This window comes from Mustela erminea, chromosome 4 (genome assembly GCF_009829155.1).
Source record: "Mustela erminea isolate mMusErm1 chromosome 4, mMusErm1.Pri, whole genome shotgun sequence".
Lineage (NCBI taxonomy): Eukaryota > Metazoa > Chordata > Mammalia > Carnivora > Mustelidae > Mustela > Mustela erminea.
The window spans coordinates 7,489,220-7,514,546 of record NC_045617.1 but is presented as its reverse complement, the minus strand read 5'-3'; the positions used below and the strand labels follow the sequence as shown (position 1 = coordinate 7,514,546).

Below are 25,327 nucleotides of genomic sequence, written 5' to 3'. Positions count from 1 at the left end.
GCGCGCCCACCCCGACCCCGCCGCCGCGTCCCCGGGGAGCGCCGCCCGGGCCGCCGCGGGCGCCCGAGGTCGGGAGGCGGGGACGGCGGGCGCGAGGGCCCCGGGGGCCGCAGGGCCGGCGACGGCTGGCGCGGCGCCCGGGGCTGTGAGGCGGGAGCGCCGTGCGGAGGGGGGTGTGTAGGGGGGGGAGCGGCAGGGGTGAGGCGGCGGCCGGCGGGGCCCGCGCTCACTCGGAGGCCGGGCGGCCGGCGGCAGGACGCGCTCGCGGAGTCGGGCCCGGCGGCGGCCGGCCGCGCGCACCATGCCGTCCTTCGACGAGGCGCTGCAGAGGGCCGGCGAGTTCGGGCGCTTCCAGCGGCGCGTGTTCCTGCTGCTGTGCCTGACCGGCGTCACCTTCGCCTTCCTCTTCGTCGGCGTGGTCTTCCTGGGCAGCCAGCCCGAGCGCTACTGGTGCCGCGGCCCGAGCGCCGCCGCGCTGGCCGAGCGCTGCGGCTGGAGCCCGGAGGAGGAGTGGAACCGCACGGCGCCCCCCGAGCGCCGCGGCGACGGCAGCTGCCGGCGGTACCTGCTGGAGGCGGCCAACGCCAGCGCCGCGCCCGACGCGCTCAGCTGCGCCGACCCGCTCGCCGCCTTCCCCAACCGCTCGGCGCCGCTCGTGCCGTGCCGGGGCGGCTGGCGGTACGCCCAGACCCACTCCACCATCGTCAGCGAGGTAAGCGGGTGGGCACGGGGGGCCCGCGCGACGGGACGGCGCCCTGCTGCCCCCGGACGCGGCGAGGGCGGGAAGCCGGCCTCCGCGGCCGGCCCGGGGAGGCTGGCACCTGTTGTGGCCTCTGGGGACCGACCGGGGGCATCCCGCTCTCGAAGCGCCGCGCGCGACAGGCCGGGGCCGGGGCAACGTCTGTCGCTGATTGCCCTCTGCGAGCGAGCGGACCGAGAGATGCTTGGGTTTCGGGTGTGAACCACGGGTGGGCACAGGTGCTAAGTTCGCGGATGCTCCGCACGCACCTCCTCGGGCATCCGAGCGTCCCGTACGACGGACGTTGTCGTCGGGGTGGTTAGTGCAAAAGTGGGAAATTACGGTCCCACTCGCGGTGGAGACCCGCGGCCCCTGGGGCGAGAAACTTGGTTGGGGCGGGCAGGATTGCTCTGTGGTCTTCAGGGGGTAAAGGAAGGGCGGAAGGTGAACTGGTTGCCCAAAAGATGATCGGAAGTGCACGGGGACAGAGGTCAACACTCTCCATGGGCATGATTTTAGCAAAACTGCTCTGGGGCAAAGAGCAACATCTCAGAGAAATTGGGAAAGCTGTGGGTTTCCATGAAGGGTTTTAATTTTAATTTAATTTTTTTCGTGTTAGTAAATTACAGGAAGGCAGCAGAAAGGGCTACAAACCTTACAAGGCAGATCCCCCTACCCAGGGTAGCCGCCTGACTGTGTTTGGGACGACAGCGCGTTGGTTTGTGGCCGCTCAGCCTTGGCCGAAGCACTGTTGCCACGCTGGGCCGGGATGACAGTTTCTTCCTCATCTTTGTGCCTTAGCTGTGGGGACTGCCTCCACGGAGGCTGGGTCACAGGAACCAGCCGTTTCTTTGAACTTCATGGGCAATCAGAGATCAATTTAATTTCCTAAAAAAATGATTGAATGTGTTCTGGCAAATTAGGAAAGAAACATTTTTCTCTTCAGTTATTGTCATAAACGTTTTTTAAGCACTTCCTTGAATAAGAGGGAAAACTCTAGATATGAAATTAGTGAAGCCTCTTCCATCACTGTTCATAGTGACCTCATCTCTCTGGTTTTGGGATTCTAGATCTTTGAGGTCACACATGTTCTATAGTGCCATGTGTGTATGGTCCCTATGCTGAGTGGTGTGGAGATAAAACCTGTGGCCACCCAGCCAGGCAGTGTGTCTGTGTATTCGAGGTACTTTAATTTCTACTTGATCTGTGGGTAATGATGGCGACTGCTTCATAAACTATGTGGGGTTGCTGTTAGGGATTTCATAGATGAAATGGACAGGGTGTGGACTACAGTGGGACCGGGCATTATCCCTAGCACTTCCTCCGAGCTGTTCGGTGGCTGCTGGTATCCCATTTAGCATGGCTGCTTAGTCCTTACTTCCCAGGAAAGCTAGAAGATAAGCCTTGGAGAGAGGACACCGGATTTTTGAAGACATTTAAGCCTCAGAGAATAAAATGAGCCCTCAAAGCGAAACACACATGCGCTCAAGTGGGGTTTCTGTGAGCCAGTGTGATCCCTGGACATCAGAGAAGGGAGACGTAGAAATCTGTGAGTTAGTGACCGGACAGATACTTGCGAAATATTCTGGGGTTCTGGGGTTGTTTCAGGTGACCTGGGGTTATTTCAAGGAGGGAAAGGTGATCTTATGAAGGTCAGTGGCTCCCAGAAGGCAATGTGGAAAGTGGAAGGTCAGGAGACCTGGTGTGGTACTGTCTGCAGCTAGCTGTGTGTCTTGGTTGAGTCACTTAACCTCTCAGGGCTTAGCTTTCTCATCTGTAAAATGAGAGGCCGGACTAAGCCCTTTATAGTCTTACAGATGCCACCGGTGTTATGGCTGGATGGATGCTCAGGGTGCCCAGAGCAACAATAAAAATTTTCAAGGAAAAGTAGAATGGCACTCAGCATGCACTGCTGAAGGCCACCAACAGGTCTTTGAAGTATATTGGAGAGATTTTTTTTTTTAAATCCCAAATTGGTCACTTTTTCTGGTTTGTTTGTTTTTAATGCTTTGATTCTTAGGAGAACCCCCTCCCCCGCCATCCATTCAGGAAATACAACCATTCAGAGCAACTCATTCTCTCTCAGAGTTCTGCCTGGCTCTCACTTCACTGGCTTTGGTTTTGAAGATGGTCCATTTAGTTTTTGTTTTTTCATATTCCGTCGGTATTAAAGGAACTTTACTTCTATCTCTGGTTCACACTGTACCCAATGTGTTTCTACAGACTTAAAGATTAAGGTATTAATCATGGAAAGGAGGTGAATTGAGAGAGTTTCGAAGATGGAAGGGCAGACCAGATTCCAGAATGTCCCCATATGGCTATTCCACTTTTTCCTTGCTCCAGTGGGGGGAGATATCATTGTCTTAGCCTTGTGGAAGAGGTACCTGAGTCAGGAGATGTGGAAGGACCTGCCAGAGTCCCAGACCTTCTAAGTGGCCCAGATGGGTTGAGATCCAAGGGTCATGAGGGTGAATCATTCTCCGTTCCTCTAGGTAGTGCTCAAAGTCTTGGGGACGAGTCCACACAAAATAAGCACGTGCACTTTAGAAGCTGCAGGAAATTACTTGGAACCTTCATATTTACTTCATTCTTCTGGCCAATCTGCCATTGCATTTCATTTCGTAGCAGGAGGAGCACAGTCAGCCATAATCATCCAGACCAGCCAGGAATGTCTCGCTCCTCTTGACATGAACAGTACTGAGTGGGCACCTGAAACTCACCCACTGTTTTTCCATCTTACAAAGCAAAATGGCTTCAAGGAATGAAGTCAAAGTCAATGCCTAGTGCAGGGCTGTTTCAGTCCAGCCCCTCACTTACTCCTCTTTCTCAAGATGAGGCAGTAGATTTTTCACTGATAGGTAACTTCCTCAGGGCAGACTTTCTAATGTTTGCGTCTCAGCCTGGCGTGCTTGTCAGATGCTGGCCAGCGTAGAGCGTGACAGAACGCAGGAAAGTCTGAGCCTCCTCCACCCGCACACTTCAATTCCCTGCCTAGGAGTGAGTCTTTGAAATGGATGTTAGGACTTTTAAATGTCTGCTTGTATGCCATAAATGGAAATTTTTTTAAAAAAGGAGAAAAGGAAGGAAGGAAAGAAAAAGAGCTTCTCCTTAGTGCCTCAGTGAACCTGGGTTCAGAGCACCTTTTAAAAATAGTCCGAATCAGTCTCATTTTTCCTTTCCAGGTCGTTTTCCCCCCCAGTAAAAGGAACGCCCTTATGAGGGAAGTAGCTGCCACACTGGAGAGAGTGGGGCAGCTTGGCTTTGTAGGGTTTCACGTGTCTCTGCTTTGCTCTAACTCGTCTATCCCACGACACAGGCCAACGCAGTCGGTTAACCCACAGACAGCAGAGGCGCCAGCATCCTCTCTTTCCTGAATGTCAAGCGTGGCAAGTCTCTCCAGACCCACGTTTTAGTCTGGGCTCAGTCTCTGCTGTGCTCTGGGCACTGGAGAAAGATCTTGCTTCGGCACCGCTTTTATTGCTAGTTATTATTGGGGCCTGCCTCGTTTCTTGCTGAATCAACCTCACCAGGAGGACATCTGCTTCATCATTACTTCTAAGACCCACATAGGTCACTGTTCCTTTTTATCTCATTAATTTCTCCTCTTTATTATTTGCTCTTGTTTCCCAGATTGACTTTTGGGATGCTTCTTTCAATGGAAGTTTGATGCATATCTCAGTTATTTTCAGCTTTTCTTCTTTTGTAGCATAAATATTTAAAGCTATAGATCTCCTTCTGTGTACTTTTTTGGCCATACCTGACAAGTTTTGAAATGCAGGTTTCAATTATTATTCTATTCTCGGTATTTGTAATTTCCATTATGTTTTCATCTTTGGCCCGTGACGTTTTTTATCTTTTTTAGTTGTTACCTTGCAGTTTAGCTTTGGTGTGTCAGAGAACATGGTCTGTGTGATGCTGCTTCTTTGGACTTCATTGAAGTTTGCTTTTTGGCCTTTAAGAGGTCAATTTTCATAAATGTTCTGTACATGTTCTAGAAGAATGTGCAGCCCTTAGCTATTGGGGGCAGGGTTTATAGACATCCCATATTTGAAGCTTGTTTCTTGTGCTGTTAAAATATTCTAGATTTTAATGAACTTTCCGTTAGCTTGGTCTGTTGAGATTAACAAGTACTGGAATTAGCCATTATGTTGGTGCATCTGTCAGTTCCTCCCTGTATCTCCAGCAAGCTTAAAAAGTTACATACATGGGGTAATTTTATTGGGTGTGTGTATCTATAAATTTAGATTTTGCTTATAACCTACATAGTAAATTGAACCTTTTGTCAGTATTTGGAGACTCTGTCTAAAATCTGTTAATTATATTGTCTTGCTGTGTATTGTGTCTCATACTAATGTGGCCACTCCAGCTTTCTTTTAGTTAATATTTACCTGTTGGATCTTTTGTTTCCCGTTACTTTCAAACTTCCCATGTTCTAAGAGTTTAGATGTATCTCTTATAAAATGCATATAACTTGATTTTGTTTTCAACTGGTACACATAGTCTCTTTACATTTATTTTATTCATTGATATATTTGAGCTTGTTATATTATTTTTCTCATGTTTTTCATATTATATAATATATAGAATTTTATATATTATTTTTGTATGTTTTTCATATTTTCTCATATTTTTCTTATATCAGATTATTCTATTATACATATTATTTCTGTGCTTTTTTCCTCCCTTTAAAAAATGATTTTTCAATTTGTTTTTCTTATTCTATTTTGTTCCTTCCTTTACTTATTTGGAATTTAGATCCTTTATTTCAGCTCTTTTAGTGGTTATCCTTGACATTTTACTATGCTTACTTAACAGCACCTAAATTTAATACTGCAATCTTCTCAACAATTTAGGAAGTTTCAACACTTTCACTCAGTTTCTCACCTCGTGTATCACAGGTGTTTGTAGCCAATATCCTAGGTCTTTCTTTTTAGTCTTAATTTATGGGCTCTGTGTAGATCACACATGCTTGGGTTTACACTGCTCATCATTTCATACAATATCTCCATTTCCCCCTTCCTTTTGATATAAATCTTTAAAATTTTTCTTTAGTGCATATCTCTACGTGGTCCATGTTCTCAGTTTTTGTTTATATGGGAATGTCTTTGTTTCCTCATTCTTAAAAAAAAAAAAAATAGGTAATCTCTACCCCAACATGGGGCTCGAACACACAACCCAGAGATCAAGAGTCACATGTTCCACTGACCAAGCCGGCCATTATTCACCATTATTCTTGAAAGACTGGTTTTGCTAGGAAAATAATTCCATGTTGCCAACTGTTTTCCCTCAGCCCTGTGAAGATGTTAGTTCTGTCTTACAGCTTTCATTTTGCTTTGGAAAAATCTGCTGTCAGTCTCACTGTCCTTTTTGCTAAGGTTGTATTTAAGTGGGTATTTCTTTTATTTGCCCAGATTGGTGCATATTGCCCTAAAAGGCATCTGGCACATAATAGACATCCAAAAGATAGTCACTGGATGAACCAATTGTTGTATTACCTTTAACTGAATTTTGGGAAATTCTCAGCCAGTGTCTCTTCTGTGTTCCCTTTTCCTGTTCTCTTCTTTCCTTAATTAGACATAAGTTGGACCTTCTTTAGCTATCCTTCATGACTCTTAATGTTTCCCTCATATTTTCCACTTCCTTATCTATATATATCATTGAGATGTTTTTTCAGACCTGCCTTCTAGAATACTGCCTTCATATTCAGCAGTATCAGCTCTGCTATTTAATTCATCCACTCAATTTTGTAGTTCAATAATTATCTTTCTCATTTGTTGAAGTTATATTTGTAATCTATCAAATATGCCTGGCCATTTATTGGTAGTCTCTTATTTCTTGCCCATTTTTCAATTTCTTTAAGTGTTTTATACATGATTACTCTAAAGTTTGTATCTGGTAGTTATACTACTTGAAACCCTTGGGGTTCTAAATCTTTCATTTGCTGTTTGTCATATGTTTTGTGATTGGTGTTTGTTGATTGTAAGCTCTCAGGTGGTTGATCTCTTTGGGAAACCTGAGAGGATTTTCCTGTGGGGGAAAGGAGCTGGGGGGCAGTACTGATCTGGAATCATTTTCTCCCTTCCAGACTTCCTGGGTGAGTTTACAACAGCTGAATCTATCACTGTTGTTTGTTTATTTTTATCAGAGGTGTGTGGCTTTCCCCCACTTCCTGAAACACCAGTAATTCAACACAAATTATATTTTATGCTGAACCTTATTTTTCATCACCAGTGAGGTGAGGTGATAGGTGTAGTGAATGGATACCTTCTGAGTGACTATAAATCAAGGCAGAATGGGCACTGACCTTGACCTCAACCTCAGAGGACAAGGAGGAATGGGAGAGGAGTATATGAGGAACAGGATGTTTCATTCTCTCCCTCTCTTGTCTTCATTATCATTTTCCCTGTAGCCATTTATTAAATGCCCTCTGGAGCACTGGTTGGTGTGTATTCCTGGCACCCACCCACAGAGAGTTGGAATCAAAAGATTGAGGTGGGGTCAGGGCATCTTCATTTTTCACAGGCATACAAAGCCCATGCAGGTGGTCCATGGGAACTCGTGGAGATGCACTGGGTGTTTCTTTATGAGGAGTGTGATGAGAATGTCGTGAGTGGAACTGCTTTATGTGTGACTGAAACAAGTGCCGGTTCCCCTGAACTCACTCTGCAGACTTTGGGACAGAAGCATCGTCTCTTTACCTGAAGGCAGGAGCCCCAGATTTTATCTGGTGAAATGCTGCCATTCACCTACAGAAAGCTTGAAGCTATCTGTAGATAGCTTCAAGACCAGAAGTCATGTGCAGAAGTACTGGTTTCTGTTAACATGTACAGACTCTTGAGCTGGGTAGGGGTAATGGGGAGAGAGGGAGGAAGTGGTGTGTCAGATCTGACCCTGGGGCTATAGTTTGCTGAACTCAAATCTAGAAAAATTAACTTGCCTTAAATATTTAAACAAAACAAAACACATCTCTTGGACACTAATTTGTCCTTAGTGCAGAGAATACCCTGCATTTTTCCGTCCTGACCCAGAACCAGGTCGTATTTCCCAGCTTCTCTTGCCGCTGGTGGGTCATGAGGCAGAGTCCTGGTCAGTGAAGTTGGGAGAAGTAATATGGGGCACTGTCAGGCCTGCAGCCAGACAGCCTTCCTTCTGGTAATCCCACTCTCTACCTTGCTTCCTTCACCGGCCAGCAGAAAATGCTGAAGCCCTCAGATGTGGTGGAGTCCTTAGATAGAAGGAGATCCGTTCCTGAAAGCCTGTGGGGAGGGGAGTCCCTGTCCTCCTCCCCTCCAGCTCCCCTGCATGTGAACGGGAAATTAATGAGAAGTAAACTTTCTTGTATTAAACCACTGAGATTTGGGGTTGTTTGTTGCAACTCTTAGAGTGAGCCTACTCTGACTAATACAACATTTGGGTATATTTCCTGTAGGCTGCATGTACCTGATTAAATGGTATGGAAGCTTGTTCCTTCAAGACAATGCTCCCCTTGGTCTGGTCACGGGGCCACCTTGTCCTGGTCCATGGGCGTCTATGGCCCGACAGGCCCCTGGCCTCTTCAATGCCCAGTGCTCCAGCCCCTCTGGGACATGTCCAGCTGCTCTCCCCAAGCTTTGGAACATGCTGTTTCCTTTTCTCAAAATACCTTTCTTCTTTCTCCATATGGCCATTCCATTTTTTTTTAAGCTTCTTAAAAATATATTTTTAGAGAGAGAGAGCAAGCAGGGGGAGGAGTAGAGGGGGTGAGTGGGGGAGGGGAAAGAATCTTGAACAGACTCTGCATTGAGTGCAGAGCCTGATGCAGGACTCGATCTCACAGCCCTGAGATCATGACCTGAGTCAAAACCAAGAGTCATACACATAACTGACTGAGCTGCCCAGGCGCCCCATGACCATTCCATTATGCAGCTAGGAGTTATCTGTTCTAGAAGTACCTTCATAATTTCCACCTGCCCCCTGCAACCCTCCCCAGACACCTGCTGATTGTGTTCATCATGACCTCCTTTGTCAGACTGCAGGTTTCTTGAGGGTGGAGACCATGTTCAGTAAGTATTTGTGATGAAATTACATGGTGTGTAACAACTTTTTGTGGGTCAGTTAGTGAGTCAGTGTGAAAAGGGTTAGGTGACAAATTTGACCCCTTTTATAACGTTGGTTAAGCCAACCCTGAAATTGTTTAATCTTCATAGATTAAAATAAGCTCTTCTCCCCAACAGGGCTGCTCCTTGTTCTTTCTCTTTCACAGTACTTTTATGTTTTAATTTAGAGAAAATGGACATTTTAACAACTTTGATATATTGAATGTGATATATTTGATATCATTTGAATTTGAAATATTGCTGCATTTTCTTAGGCATAATTCAGTTTCTCTCAGCAGTGTTTTGTTTTTTTCAGTGAGGATCTTACACAAATTTCACTACTTTTATTCCCAAGTGTTTGCTGTTTCATGAATAGCATTGTACATACGGGCTTCCCCTCACACCGGTGATTTCTGGCAAATCCTCAGGGGCTACGGCCCTGTAGAAACTGCCTCTTCTCCCCAACCCCCACCCAGAGCAGAGGGGCAGCAGACCATACCCCTGCCCCTGTCTCTTGTCCCCAGAATCCTAATTTGGGGGATGTGACCTGGAACACAGAGGGAACCAGGGACTAGAACTGCTGGCTCTTTGGGGCCCTAATTGTTATGTGCTGACGTTCACTGTGCAGAAAAGGCTATGTGTTCAGCTGTCCCGGCACTTTTTGGCACATCTGTGTCTTCAACCTAGCCACACTCCAGAAGCCTCTGGGCACAGGCACAGGGCCCGGGTCAGCAAGGGGCATACAGGGGCCTGGCTCTCAATAGTTCAGAGACCAGGTGCTAAGCCCTCCAAAGCTGGCGGGGGGGGGGGGGGAGGGCAGACACTGCTTACCTCTCAGAACAAAGTAAAACCTTTCTAACACTCTTCCTCCTTTTTTCCTTTGTTGACTTGTAGCCAAGGAAGGACGTTTATTTCTCCTCTAGGAGGAAAAGGCAAAGTTCCTTAAGGTTCCTGATGGAGCTTTCTGGAACGACAGATGTGGTCCGTGCCATGGTGTCTGGCTGAGGAATCAGTAACATGGGTTTTCAGGGACTGGTCTGTGTTTGGAATAAAACAAAGCAATTTGGGGGCTGGCACTTGTGTGGTATCAAGAGGAGCATTGTGGGATGCAGTTTAAGGGCCAGTAAGGCGAATGAGAGACATGATTTTCACAAATTCTTGCATGAAATTCTGCAGGTAGTGGGGGTCCTGTGAAGCACATCATTCGAAGTGTAAGATTGATTCAGTAATATAACTTCAAAAACTGTGTTTAGGGGAAATTAAAAATGAATGTCTGGGAATAAGCATAATGATTATTGTTGGATATTTTTAAAAGCTTGGACCGAGGCCTCTGATTACTCATTGAAGCTGATCCAAGACTCAGAGTCCCATCTCGGTTTACTGTGAGCTACTAGGGACAGTGGGCAACATCAGCAGGACCTCTGCTTCCTCTTCAGAGGAAAGCAGTCAACTGCCAACAGATTTCCAAGGTTCCTCTGTCCTGGTTACTCTAAAACCAAATTCACTTTTGGGTTCCTGATGTATTTAATTCCTGAGCTCACAGTTGTCACATTCACACAAGAGTGGGAACATGTCTTGGAATGAAGCTCACTTAAAGCCTAAGCAGAGGGGCTGCAGGGGATGTGTGTCCCTTCCCTCTGAACCAGGTGCCCGTCCTGCCTTCTTTCGCTTTGACTTTAGTCCCTGGGGCCTCGGGGGGAATCTGAGGGGGGCATACCATGGGCCACCCACACACTGAAAATGCCCACGGGAGGTAAGTTGGACTTCAGAAACGTAGGTGATTAGGATGCTGTCAGATCCTGTCTCAGGAGGCAAGTGACTCCTTGTAGGATTGCTGTCAGGCAGGAGCAGGGGAGATAACCAAGTGACAGGTGCGTCTCTGGCTTTCCATTTTAACAGCGATCCCTGAGGCCAGAAGTGGGGACAGTAATATGGAAAAATGAACCGGAGTTTCACCAGCCTGTCCAGACTCACAGCCTTTGGCCTCAATTATCTGATCATTAACACTCAGCCATTAAAACTTAACACTGAAAGCTCAACATGTTAAAACATTTAAGTATTTTAAAGAAATTCTGCCAAGGTTTAGGGGGGAATATAACATTTCTTTTCTGGGTTTTGTTTACTTATGTTGTTCTTATTTGTAATAAAAGCTAAAAATAAGAGTGGGAGTCTGTGTTTTCTAGAAAATAGTTATGAGACAAGCTTCGGAGGTTTCAGAGAACATGAGTGTTTGATGCACACGCCCTCCCGGGTACATAACATGAGTGTTTGATGCACACGCCCTCCCGGGTACATAACATGAGTGTTTGATGCACACGCCCTCCCGGGTACATAACATGAGTGTTTGATGCACACGCCCTCCCGGGTACATAACATGAGTGTTTGATGCACACGCCCTCCCGGGTACATAACATGAGTGTTTGATGCACACGCCCTCCCGGGTACATAACATGAGTGTTTGATGCACACGCCCTCCCGGGTACATAACATGAGTGTTTGATGCACACGCCCTCCCGGGTACAGAACATGAGTGTTTGATGCACACGCCCTCCCGGGTACAGAACATGAGTGTTTGATGCACACGCCCTCCCGGGTACAGAACATGAGTGTTTGATGCACACGCCCTCCCGGGTACAGAACATGAGTGTTTGATGCACACGCCCTCCCGGGTACAGAACATGAGTGTTTGATGCACACGCCCTCCCGGGTACAGAACATGAGTGTTTGATGCACACGCCCTCCCGGGTACATAACATGAGTGTTTGATGCACACGCCCTCCCGGGTACAGAACATGAGTGTTTGACGCACACGCCCTCCCGGGTACAGAACATGAGTGTTTGACGCACACGCCCTCCCGGGTACAGAACATGAGTGTTTGACGCACACGCCCTCCCGGGTACAGAACATGAGTGTTTGATGCACACGCCCTCCCGGGTACATAACATGAGTGTTTGACGCACACGCCCTCCTGGGTACAGGTGACAGGAAACCAGCACACTCTCTCTCCACCCAAAGGATCGGGGAGATTTCTCTGGTTGGGGTGCTGTCAGTCATTTTCGCAGTTCTGTTTTGAGATAGAATTGTTAATTTTTCTTGACTTCATAATGCAGAAATAAGAGTTTCACCTCTAAGATTTAAATGAGCATCTCATAGTATGGGATGCCGTGTTATTTTCTATGGAATCAAAGTGTATTTTATGGCTGCTTGCATAACACAGAGGCAGGTTTTTGAAAAACGGTGGTTTTCTATGAAATGCCATCAATCCAGTTATGCCCGGCTTGAGAGGCCCAAGTAAGGTCTCTCTAGAAGTTAGAGGAAGCTAAGGCCTTGGCAGGTGAGCATGGGAAAGAGATTACTAGCCCTGATTCTTAGGCAGTAGGACCCACGAGGCTGTTGGATCTTAACAAAATCTGAAGCCTCTGAAAGTTTTTGCTGGGGGTGTTGTCGTGATTCTGGAATCACAGGCCACCTCCTCATGAGCTAAGGAGGCCGAGGGTAGGGCAGCCCTCCTGAGAGAAGACAGGACATCCATGATGTGCTTGGGTACCTAGACAGTGCGTCCCTAAAGCCACCCAGACCCCCTCCCAGGAGCGGGATGGAGGCTCCCCCAGGAGCACAGCTCCTGTCTTACGTGTTCTCCTCATCCTCTCCGCTTGACCGTGTCTCATGTCTCAGACGCCTTTCTCAGTTGTTGCTTAGGTCCCACGTACGCACAGGGCGGCTCTGATTTCACGGGGCTCCTGCCAGCTGGACGCGTTGCGCTGCCCACGGCACAAGACGAAAGACAGCGTGTGTGTCTCCACTCCCCGGGAGGGACGCCATAAGCCAAAGCCTCGGAGACACAAACAGAAGGGATGGGTGCCAGGACCTCCTCTTCCGAAGATGGATTGTAGTACATTTAGGGGAATTGAAAGAGTGTGGGAGCAAACAGTGTGTGCATTTACTAGGGATGATTTTCTAGAATCAGTGTTTTATAGACATCTATTGAGAAATTAGTTCCCTTTCATTGTTCTCAAATGAGTGTTTTCAAAACAAACGCTCATATGGAAGTCATGGGGATAATTAAAAATATTAACTATCCAGGGTAGAGGAGAAAATTATGTTGAAATGAAAATTAATGTGGCCTCAACTTTTAAAAAGTCAAAGAAAGAAAGAAATTTTGGAATTCCTGTAGAATAAAGGAACTTGTTCCAAGATTCTACCCCACAGAAGTTCTTTGTGTCCTGGTAACTTTGTAATGAGGTGATAGATTGATCTGGGGCCTCCTTCTCTTGGTCACGCAGCATCCTAATAGGATTTCTGTGACCCCTATCCGGTATGTATGTGTATAAGGCACACGCAGAAGAATTTTGATTTTAAACGAAACCAAGTGAAATGTGTTATCAAACCACATGGGATTGCCTTCTTATTTACTGCTGTATAGATGCTTAGATAATGGCCATTTATGGTTGCAAAATTCTATGAAGAAATGATCACATTTTAAATCTGAATGGGCTTAGAGAGGCCCATCTCGAAGGCATATGAGTGGGTGAGAACATCGCCTTGCTGGTTGTGTGAAGATGGGCAGGTTGCTGTTAAAGGTGTTGCCAAGCTCAGATTCTTACAAAAGGGAATCCTAGCTGCTGTGTGCCATTGATGGGAGGCTTATACACTTCATGCGGGCACAGCGCTTGTCCCCTTGTCAGCCCCTCCCTCCCAAGCGCTGAGTGACCAGTTGTTGATGAAGATACTTAGGAAATTGACGCAGAGACACAGCTTGGGTCTGGGAATTAGAGGGGACGACAAACGTGTAGGTCCAAGGAAGCTTTTGTTGGGCAGGCCACCAAGATTCCAGCCCTGAGAGACATGGCAGGGATCCACTGTCTGGAGCTGCTACAGCGGGGACTTAGTAATAAAGACCAAGGAAAGATCCCGGGTACAAGGTCAGAGCTACCAGCTTGGGCAAAACTTCCCAGGGCTCCTTGTTCCCGTCTTGACCTGGAATTGACACTCTCCACCCCCGTCTCGGTGGCTCAGGGGGCTACTCAAGGTCATGTGCTTAGGGAAGGCCCTGAGCCTACGTCATCCCCAACTTCTCACTCTTTGTCGCTAAATTGACCCCCAAGTCCTGAGTGTGCCTGGTCTGGGCCGGGGTTGCGGGACCCAGAGTGACTCAGTCTCCACGGGCTGCTGCAGACAGAGCAGAGAACCGCTGGGCTGAGGTCTTGAACTTCCCTAAAACAGGGCACTGGCTGAAAACCTGGCAGTATCCAAGGCTGGTTTAACGTGCATTTTTTGTAAAAGACCTTTCCCGATTGAGGTTGTAGCTGTTTTATTTGTTGCTGTTTGTGGGTAGGAGGCATTGTTGGAGGCAAGTGACGGCTTGAGCTGTGTTGTCGGAACTGGTGTGTTCTGTGTCCCTACAGGGCAGGTTGCTGCCCAGGGAGCATCTCTGGTGAGTGTAGGCAGACAGTCAGAGGCACCCACTGCAGCCCTCCGGCCCCAGGCTAGAAAGTGCTTCTTCTCTGGTTCTCTGGCTGGCTGGGATGGTAGCCTGGCACCTGGGATGTCCAGTTCCCTAGGTCCCATATAGCTCTGAGGGGAGAGGAAGGTCACTGTGCATGGTCACTCAGAGCCGTGCACACAACTCTGCCGACTGCCACCTCCCCTGGCCCTATTTCGAGTGAGGGGTTTTGAGAAGAACTAAAGCATCATCATAACATGAAGCCTTCTCCGTCACATGCTGCCTTTTGTAAGTACCAGAAATCCTTCACTAAATATGCACAGTAAAGGTTCCCTAAGAGGATTGTGTTGGAATGCAACACAATCACTGCAAAACAGTGCAGGTCATGCTTACTTTCCCGGCAGGTCAATAAGACAAATTTGCCTCGGAGCGCCTGGGTGGCTAAGTCGGTTGGGCATCTGCCTTCAGCTCAGGTCATGATCCCAGGGTCCTGGGATCAAGCCAGTGTCGGGCTGCTTGCTCAGTGGAGAGCCTGTTTCTCCTTCTCCCTCTGCTGCTCCCCCTGCTGTGTTCTCTCTCTCTCTCTCTCTGTCAAATAAGTAAATAAAATCTAAAAAAAAAGAAAAAGAAAAAGAAAAGAAAGAAAGAAAGAAAAATTTGCCTCATATTTTTGGGCAGTTTTCAGTCGCTGTCTCGTGTCACAGTTTGCTTGTCCTGTCTTGAGAAAGTGGCCTCAGAGAGAAAAGACCAAGGGAGTATTCCCCAACCTCCCGCTGACAATGAAAAGAGCACATGACCATGGTGGGGGGCAGTAATCATAAATACTGGGATTCGGGTTGAGGTTGAGGTGAATTTGGACTAAATTGCTTTATATATTAAGCAATCCAGTCTCTTGACATTGAATAGACACTAAAATCTAATCCATGAAAGTAGCGTAATTCCCAATAGGGACACAAAACCATACTGTAATCTACTACATATAACCTTATAGTTATTAATGCACCTTCCTGCTTGGAATTTTTTTTTCTTATTTAATTACCAAAAACATTAAAACATAGTAAATAGCCGACTCACTTCATCCTCATGCACCTTCCTTTGTAGGGAAGGAAAATAGGATACAGGAAGTTTAAGTAACTTGTCCCATATATGGAGCTCTAGAAGGGAGAATTGGAAAAAATATTTTTGATGTCTGAACCGACAAGAGATTCACTGATGTCTCTAGAATATAAAAATGACTTCTATAAATCAACAAGAAAGAGGTAACAAGTCTTATAGAAGAACTGACAAAGGGTATGGACGGTTTTCATGAAAGTAGATCGTGAAGGCTCTTAAGCATAAGAAGCAATGCAGATCCATTCATGATCAGAGAAACAAAAATGCAAACAAGACAGTGCTTTACATGCATTAGGCCTGTTAGAAACTACAGAGCCCAGCGATGACAAGTGTTACAGGGTAGCTGCTAGAGGACGTGTGCAGCTACTTTCCACAATAGTCCTGAACTACTGATGCCAATCAGGTGTCCACATATGTGTACTGTGATCCTGTAATTCCACTCCTGTGCATAAGTCCCAAAGGAAATTCTCAAACCTGCCCATCTGTCCGTCCATCCATCAGGAGTCAGACATGTTCTTTGCAGCATTACTTGGGTGACAGAGAGTTGGAAGTGATCTGGGAGAGAGGGAATGTCAAATGCAGTGGATACACCCCATGCGGTAGGCAGAAATGATGGGTTAGATGTTCACATAGCATCACGGATGGCCTATAATGCATAGGGCAGAATAAAAAGTAAGAAATGGAGTGAGGTATAGAATACAATATCATTTACATAAAATTGAAAGTGTATGCGTATAAAACAGGATCAATTCTACAAGAAGACAAGCAAAAGATACACCTTAACACATCAGGATGATTGCTTCATGGGGATGGAATGGAACTAGGAATAGCAATAAAATGGAATCAATCTATAAAATAAGATAGGGGTCTTCTATAACCAGTGACTAAAATACCTTATGATCAACTCAACCTTTTTCCCTTAAGACTATTTTTTGTGTGTATTATGTTAGTCATAAAATACATCATTAGTTTTTGATGCAGTGTTCCATGATTCACTGTTTCTGCACAATGGTCAGTGCTCCGTGCAATCCATGCCCTCCTTGATACCCACCACCAGGCTCACCCATCCTCCTGCCCCTCTCCCCTCCCAAACCCCCAGTTTGTTTCCAAGTCCACAGTCTAACATGGTTCATCTCCCCCTCTGATTTCCTCCCCTTCGTTTTTCCTTTCCTTCTCCAAATGTCCTCTGTGCTATTCCTTATGTTCCACAAGTAAGTGAAACCATATGGTAATTGACTTTCTCTGCTTGACTTATTTCACTCAGCATAATCTCTTCCAGTCCCATCCATGTTGATACAAAAGTGGGGTATTCATCCTTTCTGATGGACCACATCTTCTTTATCCATTCATCTGTTGAAAGGCATATTGGCCCTTTTCACAGTTTGGCTATCTTGGACATTGCTGCTATGAACATTGGGGTACACATGGCCCTTCTTTTCACTACATCTGTATCTTTGTGGTAAATACCCAGTAGTGCAACTGCCGGGTCATAGGTTAGCTCTATTTTTAATTTTTGAGGAATATCCACACTGTTTTCCAAAGTGGCTGCACCAACTTGCATTCCCACCAACAGTGTAAGAGGGTTCCCCTTGCAAAAGACACAAGGGGGTAAAAAGAAAGAAATGGGTTTTTTTGCAAAAGACATTGAGGGGGTCTTGTAAAACAGATTCCTTAGAAACCACCTGGCCCTTGGCCTATTGGATGGGTTGGCCTGTAACTTAGAAATCTAGATAGGATCTCACTAGGGTTGTTACAAACTGTGTTTGTCCAGTCTTTGGCTTTGCCATACCCACCTCTTTCAGCAGAGTAATTCTACTTCTACCAATTTTATTTTGGTGGTAAGATGGTGTGTTTCCTGAGGGAGCCAGAGTTCTTCTGTTCCAAATAACACGGGATAAATCTTCCCCAGGATCCATTCCTGACCTAAAATTCTACATTTTAATTAAAACAACCAATTTAACTAAAAGTGTCTTAAAACTTGGAGTCTGAAGTGTCAGGCCCACATGTGTTTGTATAGAAGACATTTTCTTGGGATGGTGTTGGGCACTCACTATTCCTAAAGTTTGTTCAGTTTCTCTCTGTTAAATTTCAGGACGCCATGGAACATTATCATTGAAAGTAAACCTCTGCATAGATTTGCACCTTGGAGACTAAATATGTCTCAAGTGTCCTGAAACGGCAGGTCTCTTTGTCCGCTGTGACAGCTGGCCTGACATGTCGCCCAGAGCTGTCTACCTGTGCGGATCAGGGACAGCGCTGGTGAAGGACAGAGGGGACTCACTGGTCCCCTGGGGATGCTGTGTCCCCAGATGCAGTCCACTGGGGCAGACAGAAGGCCTTTCCTGAACACATCACATGGAAGATGTCTCTCGGTATCCGTCTCAAAAGCCTAATATAAAATGTAACAGTTCAATCAAGTCTAATAGTGGCAGTCCCAACATTGCTTTTAGTTAATCCACAGTTTTTATTATGTTTTTATGTGTTCTCAGATATAGAATTCAAGGCATTGCTTTTGTCTCCCACGATCATATAATCTTCCTATTTAGGAAGACCAAGGAAGAAGATACTGTTCAAAATCTTCAGGAGAACTGGGTTCTCAAAGTCCTGTGACTGGGCAAATCTGTAGGCCTTCCAGAAACAAGACGTTCTGGCCTGTCATTACTTTCCTTTTTAATTTCCCTTCTTTCATTGTCTTTGGTTCTTCAGTGAGGGACTGTCTTGGTACCTCTGAGTTGCCCAGAAAACAGTCTGAGACTAAGGTTTGCGTATGCGCTATTTAATGCGTTAAGACAGCCAGGGATCAGAAGTGGGGGAAAGAGAGTGAAGTGAGAAGGGAGTATGCCACCTCACCATTACATCTTGTGAGCCATGTGCCACCTGTCCCCAAGAACCAGGCCAAGAAGGGGGGAACAGAGAGCACTGAAAGAGAACAGGGGAAGACTTCATCCAGTGGCTCCTGTCTCCCAGTGGTCAGTTTCCCTCTGCAGGCATTAACTTGCTCAGGCTTTAAGGTTACCAGGCAGAGGGCGTGTGGTAGCTTGGAGGTTGAAGGAGGTTGAAGGTTGAAGATATAGGGCAAGAACAGGAAGCCGGGAGCTGGGAGAGGGAGCCTGCATCAGGCAGTCAGAGCTCCCACAGGGCGGGTCAGGAGGCAAGTGAGCCTAGAAGATTGGAGGGGTGCAGAGACAGTCCAATCCCGAGACCTGTAGATCATTAGGTCCTGCACAGATGCTGTCCTGAAACCTTAGTGGGGCCCTACTCACTGGATATTTGCCTCTCTCTTCCCAAACCTGAGTGTGGTAGATCCCGGCCACCATCTTTTGCCCAACTTCCTGTTAGACTCCCTTGTCCCCTCCCCCTCCACCCCACCGGCCTCCTTGCAGAGAGCTACCTCGGATCCCCCAGTTTTCTTGTGGAAACTCTGGAGTTTTCCCCTTATAACACTGTGATCTGCATTCCAGCCCCTACTTTGTTCTACCGTTTGCACCTGGGGCTCTCCTAGGGTGACCAGCTCTCCCAGTTTGCCTGGCATTGAGGGGGTTTCCTGTAACGTTGGACTTTCAGTGCTGGGTCTGGCAGAGTCCCCAGCAAGCTGGGACAGTGGGGCACCTCGGGTGCTCTACAGGCAGAAAAAGTGATTCACAAGAGGTATAAAAAATGAAAACCTGTGAACAACTTAGTTGTGTAATAGGAGGGGATATGGTTAAATAAACACAGTGTACCCATTTGATACACTATGACAGAGATGATAAAACTGTGTTTACAAAGTAATAATGTGGAGATGCTTATGCTACATTATCAAGTTAGGATATCAATATATACAGTATCAAGTTGGGATATCAGTATGAATCTATGAGACTGACGCGCTACCTACTGCGCTAACGAGGCACCTCAGTATGAATCTATTACATGATTTCAATCATGTATTTAAAACCTCTGCCTAGAAAATCAGTTGTTGAAAAGCAGGGACTGCCTTATGCAAAGGCCTTGAAAGGAGAGACATTTATTGCTCCTTATATTTCTTAATTGAGATATTCTCTTGCCAAAGTCAGTGCTAAAGTAGAGATAAAGCCAAATTAACATTGTGGTCATGCCACATTTAAAATTGATGAGCAAATAAATGTAGATCATTCAAATTAACTACAGTTTTTTATTGTTGTTGTTGTTGTTCAACTTGATAGGATTGCTGAGAAACAAGTCAAACTGCAAAAACTTAGAGCATGTGAATAAGACTAGGTTTTCAGCAAAGGAAAAAACCACTATATTCCTTCTCAATAAGGCCCACTTACTAGGGGTTGTGAAATCCTATAGCTAGTGAAAGAACACTATTCATAATTTCTTATCCAAAACAATTATTTTGTTGTTTACATGAAAACCTCCAGAAAAGAGGGGGAAGTTTAGAGAAAATAGTCTGGGGAGAACAACCCTCTGGCTTTGCCAGTCCAGAAACTGTCATACGGTGACAAGAGGACTTTTCTTCACCCAACACAAGATCAGAAAACAAAGGTAAACCTGTACTTGCCTCACTTGCTCTGAATTATCGAAAAGGGGATTGCTTCACTTAGCAAGAATTAAGGTTGAGTCAGACCTAGCTTTAATATCTAATCTGTTTGCATGTGTCAGAGACCTTATTATATTTCGCATAGTCCAGTTTATATCATTTTATATCAGTAATTTTTTAACTGTGTGACAAGCCTCCTTTACTTGATTCATAAACCATTTATTTATGTGTTTGAGATTGTGTACTATTTGGGGTGATTTTGGTTACCGAATTTTATTTCTGTCATGAAATCGTAGTAGCTAGATATGTTCTGGGGGCTTTGAATATATTAGGTTAGCATCAAAATAGTCTAAATGATGGAAGTAGTTATTTTCCTGTTGCCAAAGGGTGGAGTTGCCGCTGTGAAGATAAGCCAGTGTGAGCTGGATTCCTTCTGAGGTCAGCCTCACCCAAGCCAATGACATGTCCCTACCCACCTGTCTCCAGAACAGTGGCTTGCAAAGTCTGGAACCACCTGGAAGGCATGTGAGGACTGAGACTGCTGTGCTCCACCACAGAGTTTCACAGAGAGTCAGTTGGGCTAAGGTGGGCCTGAGAATCTGCATTCTCAGAGACCAAGTCTCCATGTATTACTGCTGCTGTGAGCCCTAGGAGCACACTTTGAGAACCACTTGGTCTAGAAGAAGGCTGGCTTTAGCTCATGATTTTTCCTTAGGTGATGACTGGCTATCATTACACTTGAATGGAAAACATGACTCTTTTTTTTTTTTAGATTTTATTTATTCATTTGACAGGCAGAGATCACAAGAAGGTAGAGCAGCAGACAGAGGGAGAGGGGGGGAAGCAGGCTCCCTGCCAAGCAGAGAGCCCAGTGTGAGGCTAGATCCCAGGACCCTGGGATCATGACCTGAGCCAAAGGCAGAGGCTTAACCCACTGAGCCACCCAGGTGCCCCAAAACATGACTCTTTAAGTAAGCTTCGTATGAGGTTTGGTTCTTCTTAAAAATGCAGCTTACTGCTGCTCCTCGATGTGGGTTCTTTCTTGGTGGTGTTCCCTTCTAGCCCAGCATGCATGTCACCAGATGAGTCCCATGCACACAGCATATTGGTCACAGCATGGTTCTATTCACAGAGCCACCAAGGCTCCCTTCTGTCCATGAAACAAAGCTCAGGTACTGGAGTCTGGGGTTGATCTCACATGCCTGTGAGTGGACGGTCAAATGTAATGGAGACTTCCTCTGCTCTGACAAGGACCGTGTCCAGGCCAGCTGCACTGCACCCAGAGTTCACCACCCAAGCTATCCCAAGAGCCCTGTATCCCCTGGAATGTGATTCTGGGGGAGATATCTACAGAGTGGCCAATGTGGGCCAGATGTGTCCTAGACGCTGGACGCCCCTTGAGCAGGACATGTGGACCCTCACCTGCACACCTGTTGTTACAGGCTCCAACTTCCACTGGGTCTCGGGCCTCTGGTACTGCCTGGTCTCCCTCACTCTGGAGACTCCTCCCAGCTGCTCTCCCCACACCCACCCTTGCCTCTCAGTCCCAGCACTTCCCACTTTCTGGACAAAGAAGACTTGGAACAAGAAACTGCTGGAGTATTCTACCGCCCATACAAGAACCGATCCATGTGCGCTCTCGTCCTTTCCTCCTGACACCGTCCCCAAGGAAGGTTGCACCCCCCCCCCACTCTGGTCTTGCCCACTTCTCAGGATTACTGCCTCCACCACCAGCCTGTCTCCTTGTGTCCTTCACTAGCATTTTTGCCCACCCACACTGAAAGGTGCTCAAGTGTATCTCGTCTGTAGAACACCCTTTCCAGTGCCTGAGTCTCTCCGCAGCTGAGGACCCATATTTCCCTGCCAGAAGCCTGTTTCCGGAAAGGACCGTTGTTCTCATTGCTCCCGCATCCCCACGGCTCTCTCTGTGCCCGCCATCTACAGAATCAGCTCTTACTGAGGTCTCCAGGGACCCTGGGGCTGCTGTTCACTCCACCCTCATTCCTGGTCCCGTGTATCACACCAAGCATCATTAGTGCTTGAGGGAGGGGCAGGATTTGTACTCTCAGTGACCCTGCTGTCATGGTCACCAGCTCATATTTCACTGTTCTGCGCATCCTGTACCCTTAGTACCTCTGTCTAACCTCTGCCCGCTCAGCCCACTGTCTGCTGAGGCCAAGCGCATCCACACAGATGGGCACAGCCAGGCGAGGGGCCCCCATCTGCTGTTTCCTCCATATTCTCAGGAACCATGATCCGAAATCTGGAGACAGTCCACAGAAAATATTCAATTCAGTCGAAGTAATTAAGTTAACTATCATGGATCTTGTTATCTCCACCATTGCTGATATTTCTGAGTGCCTGCTTGGAACGTACATGCTCTTAGGAGATTTTCTTACTGATGATTTCATTTTCTTACTGTTCTTTACTTTTTCATTAACACTGCATCTGTAAACAGCCCAAGCCACAATGACTGACTTAGTGTATTAGCGAATTATCCCCAAATGCCTGTGTTTACTTGTTTAACCTTCTCAGTGAGGCCAAAATCCATTAGCATTTCAAAAAAATCTTGTAAATCATGTTGCTGTAGCATGCTGACATTATCCAGGCTACTAGGAAACTCTTCCATTCATGTATAAGGAATGGGAACCAAGACGGGACTACCACTGTGTGGCACCATTATTGGAACAATCCATTGACAGGTGCTTGGGACTCTATGGGGCCACTTTATGGAGACTTTCATCTCCATCATTGAGTCCTTAAGAGCACAAAATAAAATACAAAGAGCCTTACATGTGAGTCTTTTGGAATCTCTTTGTTTTTTAATGTTAGCCTTTACAAATTTAGTGAAAATTCTGGCAATTCGTATTTTTTGTAAACTTTTCAATGAAAAAATACAAAATTTTAAACATTCACCTATCACTGTCCAAAATGAACAAATGTCAGTATTTTGTCATATTTACTTTAGTTTTTTTTTTAAGAAATAAACCATTACAGACCAGTGTGAGATCCCACTTAATACTGCTGTTTAAGAAATTATGCTAAAACCTAGTGACTTGTGACAACCGTTGTCTTGTAGTCATAAATTCTGTGGGACAGAGGTTCAGAACAGGCCCAACAGGGCATGCTCTTCTCTGTTTCATGTTGCGTGGCTTCAGATAGGAAGGCTCGCAGGCTGAGATGACCCGATGGCCAGCCCCAGGAACCATCTGGCAGGTAGAAGTGGAACCAGAAACCAAATGGACCAGAAACCCACTCCAACAGGGGTACACCGTTGCAGCTACCTAAAGACTGGTCCATTTGGAATAATTGTCCGACATAGGTGGGCGTCCACGTGAACGTCTTCTTGTTGTATCTCCATCTTTCTAAAAATGAATCCCTGAGAGCCATGAACAGCCAATGTTAGAACCAGGCATCGTTAGTGCTCTCACATGATTATCTGTCAACCATGGCAGGGGGAGCGTAGCATTAATCAGGTCATATGTACGTCTGTCGAATTACACTGTATTCTCTACTTTCCCACACTCTCTATCGTTAGTAAAAGTATTCCTACCTTAGTGTAGTGTTTTACAGTGTTTACACGACATTCACATTTATTTCTGCAGTTGAGGTTTGATGAAAACCAAAGTCATTTGAATCTTAAGGCTTATGTTTGAAACAAAAATGATGGAGGATAAAATGCTTTGGGAGCTGTACAGAGCTACGAAGATGCCTCTTGCTAGTCAGTCTCTTGGTCACGCTTTCTGGCGAGTGAGGTCTGCACTCCAGTCCTGCCCGACCCTTCCCCTCCGGTATCTCCTTGCTGGCCCTGCCTGCTTCGCTCCCACCACATCTCTGTGCACCCACATACGGCCAGCTATTCCTGGCCTGGCTCAAATGCCGTCTCCTCCAAAGCGCCTTTGCCGCCATGTGTGTTCCAGCTGGAACTTGTCTCTGTGCTGTGCTTATGCAGCATTCTGTGGGTCTCTTAGGGCATTTAAACACATTCCACTTTGTGTTCTCTTTCTTAGACTACATCACTGATGCTTCACTGGAAGATTCTGGCAAACCAGAGCCTAGCCATGATCTCCTGTCAGTGCACAGCAGTGTGCCTCACAGCCCGGAGCAGTCCACAGATGTCTTTTGAATGAATGAGTGAGAGAAGGAATGAATGAACCCTCTTGATACCAGGCTTAGTTCCCTTGTACCTCTCTCAGGCTCGGACCGGACAAGGGCTGGGAATATTATCACTGTGGCGGTATCTGCTGGGACACAGGAATCCTCCCTGGCTTACCCCGGATCCCACAGCTCTAGTGAAAATGTGCTGGCTTTTCTGACACCAGCCTTTCCCACGGTTCACACCAGGGCTCTCATCTCTGGGGGCTCTGGTTTCCAGTTTGGAGTAGATGTGGATTGGGAAAGGCCACAAAAAAGAAAAAAAAGACTTGGCAGCTGGGAGGTCATTTAGGCTTTCTCTAGGCTGGGTGCCAACCTCCGGTTTAAGCACTAAGTTATCAAAGGAAATGAGTGTGTGTCTTGTCTCTTCGCACTTGTGTCCTCTGCGGCGTCTCTGCGTCCCAGGTACAGCCCAAGTATTGACCACGAGTGGAGGCCACGTGGCTAGCTTTGGAGGTCCAACACCTGCTGCTCTTCCAAGTGGGTAGGCAGACAGCACCACAGGAAAGACCACAGGGTCACCTTACACCTTGGTGGCAGCATCTCTTTCCAGGAATCTATCAGACCAGATAGGAATCAGATCTGGCTCACAAATGGCCAGATCCACCTCCGTGCCCAGAGCTAGCATGACCGCCTTTCTGAAATGCCTCGTGAAGTTTCAACATTATAAATACAGCCTTACAGATGCCTGTAAGCATCTGTAAGTCAAGCCTTTCTTGACTTCTGGGTCAAGAAAAAGATATAAACAGCCAAGGTGACACTCTACTCTAGACCTTTCTCTCCTTTTCAAAACAAACGTAATTTTAAGACCAGGGTGCATAACTCTTGTAGTCAAGGGCTTGCACCTTCTTTCCCCCAAGCAGTTGGTTCTAAGAGCAATATCAAGCTGCTAGAACAGCGTTTGAAGATAGTGAGAAACCAGACTGGTACAATACCAACTTTTCTTTCTTTCTTTCTTTCTTTCTTTCTTTCTTTCTTTCTTTCTTTCTTTCTTTCTTTCTTTCTTTCTTTCTTTCTTTTTACATTATACCAGTTGCAGAAAATTTTAGAGCAAATATGAGACAATAGTCATTTGGCAAAAATATGATGGCAGTAGCTCACTTACTAAGAAGAGATAATTTAATGAAGTCTATGTCATTATTAATGCTTAGTTATTTAAAGGAAAATGACAAGAGTTTTTTAAAAGTTGCCCAAACAAGAGAATTTTGGGTATTTGCTGCACTATACATCGATCCAAGTAAAACCAGTTTAAGAAGGATCTGTAGCACCTGCTTAAATGAAGAATGTATATTTCAGCATT

General features: G+C 46.2%; 1 protein-coding gene across 2 annotated transcripts in view; it reads left to right on the top strand.

Moving 5' to 3' along the window:
• The first annotated feature begins 217 nt into the window (after positions 1-217).
• SLC22A3 (solute carrier family 22 member 3) overlaps positions 218-25,327 on the top strand; it is an 89,105-nt gene continuing 63,995 nt past the window's right edge. For both annotated transcript variants that reach the window (XM_032338548.1, XM_032338549.1), the window contains exon 1: positions 218-712. In XM_032338548.1, coding sequence (XP_032194439.1) covers positions 302-712 — 411 coding nt within the window. In that variant the 5' untranslated portion in view covers positions 218-301. The remainder of the gene's footprint in view (positions 713-25,327) is intronic.